Raw genomic sequence first — 9,319 nt, 5'->3', positions numbered from 1 at the left:
CCCCCAAAAAACGGTTATTTTAATTCATAGGAAACACAGGAAATTGATTTTAAGGCTATATTTATCCAGTTATGAGAGGTACACAAAGATGAAATTAACAAAGCTCTAAAGGAAACATAGGCAAATACAGCCAAACAAATAGAGGCAAAGGTAGAAGCACAAGCAGAGGCACAATTAGTGCCATATAGAGAGGAAACAAACAAAAATATACAGGCCATCATGGAAAAACTGGAATCCACATTCAAACAGATGAAGGAAATGGTGCAAGACCTGAAAACAGAAGTAGAATCAATAAAGAAAACTCAAACAGACAAAACTCTGGAGGTGGAGAACTTAGAGAAAAGATCAGAAACAACAAAGGTCAGCATCATCAACAGAATACAAGAGATCGAAGAGAAAATCTCAGGCCCTGAAGATACACTTGCTGAAATTGATTCATCTCTCAAAGAAAAAGTAAAATCAGAAAAGTTCCAAACACAAAACATCCAAAAAAATCAAGGACACCATGAAATGATGAATTCTAAGAATATTAGGAATAGACAAAAAAAGAAGATTCCAGACTCCAAGGTCCAAAAAATATTTTCAAGAAAGTCAGAGAAGAAAATTTTTCCAACTTAAAGAGAGAGATGTCCATTAACATACTAGAGGCCTACAGAACAAATAGACTAGACCAGAAAAGAAACTTCTCATGTCACATAATAGTCAAAACACTAAATCTACAGAACAATGGAAAAATATTAAAAGCAGCAAGGGAAAAAGGCCAAGTAACATATAAATGTAGACCTATCAGAATCACTCCAGAATTCTTACCAGAAATTATAAAAGCCAGAAGGGTCTGGGCAGATGTCATGCAGACTCTAAGAGACCACAGATGCCAACCCAGACTATCTTTACCCAGCAAAGCTTTCAATCAGTATAGATGGATTAAACAAATATTCTATGATAAACTAAACTTAAACAATATCTACATAGTAACATAGCCCTACAGAGATACTAGAAAGAAAAGTCCAATCCAACAAAACCAACTATACCCAAGAAAACACAAGATATAGATGACTTCATAACAAAGAATTAAAAGAAAACAAGCACTGAAACACAGTAACAATACCAACTATACAATAAAAGGAACTAGCATTCATTGGTCACTATTATCTAGCAACATCAATGGACTCAATTCTCAAAAAAGCTAACTACAACAACTTCAAAAACACTGACTAACAGAATGGTTGGGGAAACAGGATTCAACATTCTGCTGCATCTAAGAAACACACCTCTACACAAAGATAAACACTTCCTCAGAGTAAAGGTCTGGAAAAAGGTTTTTTTTTTTCAAGCAAACAGACCCAGAAAACAAGCTGGAGTATCTATCCTAATATCGAATAAAATAGACTTTCAACCAAAATTAATCTAAAAAGATGAGATGGGACACTTCATTCTCATCAAAGGAAAAATCTATCAGGAGGACTTCACAATTCTGAACATCTATGCACCAAAAACAAGAGCACCTGCATTTGTAAATGAAACATTATTGAAGCTTAAATCACACATCGATCCCAACGCCATAATAATGGAAAACTTCAATACTCCACTCTCACCAAGGGACAGATCAGCTAGATGGAAGGTAAATAGGGAAATAATGACACTTGCAGAGGTCCTAAGTCAAATGGACCCAATAGATGTCTGTAAAACTTTTCACCCAAACTCAAAAGAGTATACCCTCTTTTCAGCAAATCATCAACCTTCTCAAAAATTGACCATTTAATCAAGAATAAAGCAAGCCTCAACATATACAAGAAGATCGAAATAATCCCTTGTATCCTATCAGACCACCATGGCCTAAAACTAGACTTTAACAACAGAAATAACAAAGAGCCTACATACACATGGAAACTAAGCGACTATCTACTCAATGACAACTTGGTCAGGGAAGAAGTGAAAAAAAATTAGAAACTTCCAAAAATTCAAGGAAATTGAAGGTACAACCTACCCAAACCTATTGGACACAATGAAAGCAGTGCTAAGAGGAAAGTTCATAGCACTAAGTGCCTCCAGAAAGAACTTGGAGACATCTCATACAAGCAATTTAATGACACACCTAAATGCCCAAGGGGGTAAAAAAAAGAAGACACACCCAAGAGGAGCAGATAATTGGAAATAATCAAACTTACAGTTGAAATCAATGAATTTAAAATGAAGAAAACAATTCAAAGAATCAATGAGACCAAGAACTGGCTCTTTGAGAAAATAAAAAGATTGACAAACCCCTAGCCAAACTAACTAAAAGGCAGAGAAAAACTATCCAAATCAGCAAAACAAGAAATGAAAAGGGGAACATAACAACAAACACTGAAGAAATACAAACAACCATTACGTCATACTACAAAAGTTTATATGCCACAAAATTAAAAATTGAATGAATTGGACAATTCTCTTGATAGATTCAATTTATTAAACTTAAATCAAGATGAGGTAAATAATTAAAATAGTCCTATATCCCCTAATAAATAGAAGCAAGTATCAAAAGCCACCCTTCCAAAAAAGCCTAGGGCTAGATGGTTTCAGAGCAGAATTTTAGCAAAGAGTTAGCTCTTTGAAAGAAGAGCTAACTCTAGTTCTTTTCAAACTATTCCACAAAATAGAAACAGAAGGAACATCATCAAACTCATTGTATGAAGCCATATTCACCCAGATACCTTAAACCACACAAAGAGCTAACAAAAAGGAGAACTTCAGATTTATTTCTCTTATGAACTTTGATGCAAACATACTCAATAAAATACTTGCAAACTGAATCCAAGAACACATAAAAGATATCATCCACCATGACCAAGGAGGCTTCATCCCAGGCATGCAGGGGTGGTTCAATATATGGAAATCCATCAATGTAATCCACTATATAAACAAAATGAAGGAGAAAAACCACATGATCATCTCCTTAGATACTGAAAAAGCATTTGACAAAATTTAACACCTAGTCATGTTTAAAGTCTTGGAGAAATCTGGGATACAAGGCACATACCTAAATCTTGTAAAGGTAATATACAGCAATTCTATAGCCAACATCAAACTAAAAGAAGACACACTTAAATCAATCCAATTGAAATCAGGAACAAGGCAAGGCTGCCCACTCTCTCCTTACTTTTCAACATACTACTTGACGTCCTAGCTAGAGCAATAAGACCACTAAAGGAGATCAAAGGGATGCAAATTGGAAAGGAAGACGTCAAGGCATCACTATTTGCAGTTGATATGATAGTACACATGACTTGCCCCAAAAATTCTACCAGAGAACTCCTTCAGCTGATAAGCAACTTCAGCAAAGTGGCTTGATACAAAATTAACTAAAAAAACAAAAACAAAAACAAAACAAACAAACAAAAAACAGTAGCCCTACTGTATATGAAAGAAAAAGGGGCTGAGAGAGAAATTAGGGAATCTACACCCTTCACAATAGCAACTAATTAACATAAAGTACCTTGGTGTGACCATAACCAAGCAAGTCAAAGACAAGTTTGAAAAAAACTTCAAGTCTCTGAAGAAAGAAATTGAAGAAGGTATTACAAGATGGAAAAATCTCCCATGGTCATGGATTGGTAGGATTAACATAGTGAAAATGGCTACCCTGCCAAAAGCAATCTGCAGATTCAATGCAATTTCATCAAAATGCCAACACATTTAAAATCTTTATAGATCTTTAAAGAATAATACTCAATTTCATATGGAAAAACAAAAATTCCAGAATTGCTAAAACTATCCTGTACAACAACAGATAGTCAAGAGGTATCTCAATCCCTGATCTTAAGCTATACTACAGAGCAATAGTAATAAAAACTGCATGGTACTGGCATAGAAACAGAATGGTGGATGGATGGAATAGAATAGAAGACCCAGAAATATACCCACCCACCTATGGGTACTTGATTTTGGATAAAGAAACCGAAACCATACAATGGAAAAAAGGCAGCATCTTAATCAAATGGTGCTGGTCCAACTGAATGTCTACATGCAGAAAAAATGTAAATAGATCCATATTTATCACCCTGCACAAAACTAAAGTCCAAGTGGATCAAAGACCTCAACATAAAACCGGATACACTAAACCTGTTAAAGGAAAAAGTGGGGAAGAGCCTTGGATTCATTGGCACAGGCGACAACTTCCTGAACAGAACACCAACAGCACAGGCTCTAAGAGCAACAATCAATAAATGGGATCTATGCCAGATCTTATGGAGGAATTTTCTCAAATAAGGTTTTCTTCTTTCAGATAACTCTAGCTTGTGTCAATTTGGCATAAAACTAGTCAGCACACTTAAGACATAGTGAGAGGTGTTTCTTTTGAATGGATCAGTTTTGTCAAAAAGCTTTCTTACAATTCCAAACTCCTTCACAGTGGAAGCAAAATCAGACTAGGAAAAAAGTGAAGTAACTTTGGCTGACCCACTATTAAGTTGTAAAAGGGTATAGGAAAGACCAGAATTCTCCATGGGGAAACTGATCTTTCAGCACAATACTACTCCAGGAAAGTTGTCAGAGGAATTTTGGAGAACAGTCGGACATTAGCTAATGAAATAAGAGGTGGACTTCATCTATCATTCAGTTCTTACTAGGTATACAATTGAGGAAACTTCATATGAACATTGAAAGGAAAACACTGCTGTGAAGTTATTGTGTATTGACAAAGTGCAGTTTTATCAGTAAATATTAGGGAAAAATGATATTGAGAGTGAGAGAAAATTAAATAACAAATTGTTATATATACAATTTGTTATTTAAATAAACAATATATTTATATATATTGTTATATATACAATTTGTTATTTAATGTTCTCTCACTCATCATATGTATATATATATATATATATATATATATATATATATATATATATATATGATGGGCTACATGTGTATCTACAAAGAGTAGTCTAATTACATTAAAACAATGTGGGGCATTGGAAAGATGGATCTCTGGTGAAGAGCAATTGCCGCTTGTGAAGAGAAGAGTGGCTTGGTCCCTGATACCCACATCCAGTGGCTCACAACTGCTTTTGACTCTGGAGAACAGACACCATCTTCTAGCCTCCAAACTTACCGGAAAGTACATGGTCTACCTACAGGCTAGCAGTCACACACACACACACAGAACTCAACATAGAAGTTCAAAAATATAATGTTACTTTAAATAAAGAGGTGCAGAAATTTATATAGTCAAAGCATAATAATAGTATTGTATAATTCAAAGATGTAAGGTTGTTTTAAAACATTATTTACATTTTCAATTTTGTCTAATGAATAGATGAAATTTATGCTTTTTTTTTTTTTTAGATAAAAGAATGACAACGGCACTGTGTGGTGAAACATTCAAGGATTTGTTTTTAAAATGATCAAACACTAATATGAAGTAAATTTGTTATTTGAAGGACAGTTTCAAATAAATTATTTTCTATAGAATGATTTTATATGTGATGGATGTCATTTAATCATTTGAAGTAGCATTACATTTGTAACTTTTATCAATGATTAAATTACTGATACATTCTACTTACTTTCAAAGAGTTCAAAGATGTTGTTTAAATGAATACCATTAAATTAAAAATGAACGGGTTATTGGAGAATTAAAACTAGAGGTCAGCTTTACAACATACATTCAGTTTTTAGAGCTGAAATATTTTGTAATAACCAGGAAGATACACACACATTCACTCACCTCAAACTTTTCACTATAACATTTTCTTAGAGCGTCTAACTCCACCTTCCTCTTTAGCTCCAGCAGAGGGCCTTGCTGACTCATGTAGTCTACATCTTTCTGGATCTTGGCATTGGCTTTTTCCAGCTTTTCCTTCTCCTGCTCCAAATGCCTCAAAGTTTTAAATGTGTCTTCCAGATGGATGTTCAGCTCTGAAATATCTTTGAAATAGCTCTCATGTTCTGAAGGTAAATTGATGAGAGCAACACAAAGTTCAGAGCTGCCAGAAGATAAGCCAAATGTCTGACTATATAGAGAAGCTATTTTAGCTTTAGAAATTATTCATCTATGAATCATAAGAAGGGTTATTTAAATGTTAAGTTATAAAACATATCGCTTTCTTTATTTGTCATAATAGGACTAAAACATGCTTTATTAATTGATTATCTTTAGTATAAACCCAATTTACTACCATCAACAAACCTATCATTTTACATACATACACACATAGACACCAGACACACATAAATATTTTATGTAATTGTGTAAAAGTTAAAATAAAATAAAAAAATATAGAGGCCTTCTAAAAATATATAAAAGTAAAATGATAAAATTGGACTTAAAATGTCAAAATGAAAGGGTGACCATGACTCTTATTTAGGGCATTCCAGTTATATATATTTAAAAAAAACACAAAACAACAGAAAATTATTATGACTTATAGGACTGATTTACCAAAAATAAAGAAGAGAATGATTTATTTACCTGAACTTAGCATATAGAGTTAATCTATCCAAGCTTAGGGATATAGTTCAGTTCAGAGTTCTGGACAGCATCCACAATGCTCTGAGTTAGATCCCCTACACCACCAAGCATGGTGACTACTGGCACACTTGTAATCCCAGCGCTAAAGCTTGATCATCTTTAGTATAAATCCAATTTATCACCACCAGAAACAAACTGGTCATTTTATAAACACACACACACACACACACACACACACACACACACAGAGAGAGAGAGAGAGAGAGAAGTATTTTATGTAATTGTGAAGAAGTTCATGCAGAAGCAGCAAGGTCAACTTTATCTACATATAAATTCATTCAAGGCCAGCTAGGAATACATGAGACCCTATCAATGAATAAATGAATGGATGGATGGATGAATGGATGGATGGATGGATGGATGGATAGATGGATGAATTAATACAAAGATGTTGGTAAAGAATAACTCCACAACAAAAATATAATGTGAAATAAGCAGAATGTTGTAGAGGAATTTAAATTTAATTCAGAACATGGCTGCTCTGGCAAGATATCACATCCAAATACCTTCTAGGTCTGTGTGATCTTGCTAGAATACAAACATGCCTTTAATTCAGGAGACAGAGGAAAGCAGATGTGAGTTCAAAGCCAGCCTGGTACAGAGCAAGTTTTAAGTAAAGAAAAGTATAGGTTCAGTTGTGTTGGTATGCATCTTTAATCCCAAACAACAAAGGTAAAGTTAGTTTGTAGAAGGAAGCACCCATGTTTGAAAGTGATGTTTAATTAATTGTCAGAAAAAGTGATGTATCATAAAAGATTTGACAGAATAGGATATGCCCAACTCTCATGAGAACAGGGAAGAAAAGGAAGGTACTAAAGGGAGCAACGCAGAGAATGAGAGAGAGAGGAGGCAATTTTACCCAGAGAGTTTAGAGAAAGAAGTTGAAGGAGAGAACAAGCTAGACACAAGTGAAGACAGAAGGAGAAAGAGCAAGAGCCAGAGGATTAGAAAAGATTGCTGGAGTTAGTGTGGGATCTTTCTATTGAGGTCTAAGGCTGGCATTTCCAGATAGCCTCTGAACTCAGTATAAATGACAGTCTCCGTTTCTCAGCTGGGTTCCCCCTACTTGATTTGGATAGCGCCAGATGTCCTTAGGAGTGCCACAGAGCCCACAGGGAGATTACAAGTCCCACCCTTTCCTGATAAGAAAGCACCAGGGGATTCCTAGAAACACCCACCTTATGCTAGTGAGACGGCTATGTGCCTTGGCTTTCAACCAATCACCTTTAATTGTACCTGGAGTTCTTCCTACACCTATAACATAATTAAGAACAGCTTTACCCCTCTTACGATAGGGCTGTTCTGTTTCATGTAAATCGAGTATCCTTGGAACCCGTAGCTATGATGAATCAAACATATTCACCCTCAAAACTCCTTCTACTGCCCAAGGGTTCTAAGTCTGTGATTCACAAATTAAACTCTCTCTTATTCCACTCTTCCACCATGACCACCTGAGATTTGTCATTGATTCTGGGGAAGGGTGGGCTCCCCTTCTCCCAGAAGAATCGCTGGGGTTTGGTGTTGCGTGTTTCTGCCATTCTTTGTCGACCTTGCCACCATCTTTCCAGCACCATTCTGCCCACTGCCATGGCCATCTGTGGGAGCAAGCCTTCAGCTGCTCCCAAAGCAGCCATTTTGTCTGCCCGGACAAAGCCGGTCTTCCAGCTCTGCTTCTCCTGGTTTCAGAGCTCCTATTGAGCCTCTGTTTCTGCTTTCTCATGAAGTAGCCACCGACCTGCCCAAGTAAGGCTAGGCCCTCTGTGCTGCCTGGCTTGCGTTGTGGAGCCCTCAGGTCCTTTGACCCTGACACTTCACTCTTTTCCACCCTGAGCATGTACTTCTATTTCCTGCCCAGCAGCAGGACTGCCCATACTCCTGCCAGACGTGGAATGCCAGAGTTAGTTTGAGGCCAAGCAGTGAGATTCAGAGACCAAGAGAAAAGACAGATTGAATAAATTAGTTTGGAGAGGAGGTTGAGCCAGAACAGCTGAGCTGAACCAGCCAGCTACCAGTCAAGAAAGAACAAGAAAGGGTGAGCTCGTTAAGCGGTAAGTCTCAGAGGCTGAAAACATTCTAGGCCTAGGTTAGATTGTACAGAGGCTAGAAGCTTCCAGGACTAGGCCCACACTAGCAGACAGTGTGACAACAATTCTCTGAGACAACAACTGAAACAGGTGGATAAAAATTCCTTTTACCTGACACCAAGCAAGGATCATAGGAAGAAAATAACAATGAAAAGAAACATAAAAATGGATAAACGTTAACTGTTTGGATAAAAATGTTTGAAGTTTTAGACATGGAAATTACTTCTAATTACTTTATCTGTTTAATATACACTTAGACAATTACAAGCAAATTTGACAACAGAGCTTTCTCATTCTTCCCATTACAGCTTCCTAATACCAACGCCATCTTGTATTGTTGAAATGAAACAATTTTTTTTAATAACATAAAACAAATTTTCTCATGACTTTTGTTGATAAATACGTTTATGAATTTTGCCTTCCTTTAATGAGTTAGGCCTGTATTTTTTTTCATATTTATACTGATTCCCACTAACTTTGCTGAGTAGTTTAAAGTGCCTTCTTATATTATCTATGAACTCTGTTTCTTGAAAATTTTGTAGACATCTCTAATTACATTTACAAAAACATAGTGTTATATTTTATACCCATGAATATTTTGTATTTGAGGCATTTCTAGCTATTAAATCAAAGTCTTTATGTTAATGTCAAGAAAAATATTTTGGTTATCTGTTTACGTACTGATAATTCTCTTTCTGTAAACATTCACAGTTAGTGAAATGTTGCT

The 9,319-nt window shown here is 35.8% G+C and overlaps 1 protein-coding gene across 1 annotated transcript in view; it reads right to left on the bottom strand.

Moving 5' to 3' along the window:
* Ccdc178 (coiled-coil domain containing 178) overlaps nt 1–9,319 on the bottom strand; it is a 267,043-nt gene that overhangs the window by 226,968 nt on the left and 30,756 nt on the right. The window contains exon 5 of the mRNA XM_055625711.1: nt 5,705–5,925. Coding sequence (XP_055481686.1) covers nt 5,705–5,925 — 221 coding nt within the window. The remainder of the gene's footprint in view (nt 1–5,704; nt 5,926–9,319) is intronic.

Source organism: Psammomys obesus, unplaced genomic scaffold (assembly GCF_907164565.1).
Source record: "Psammomys obesus unplaced genomic scaffold, mPsaObe1.curated_primary_1811, whole genome shotgun sequence".
NCBI lineage: Eukaryota > Metazoa > Chordata > Mammalia > Rodentia > Muridae > Psammomys > Psammomys obesus.
Note: the sequence above shows the minus strand (reverse complement) of the source record. Positions and strands in the feature narration are given on the sequence as shown.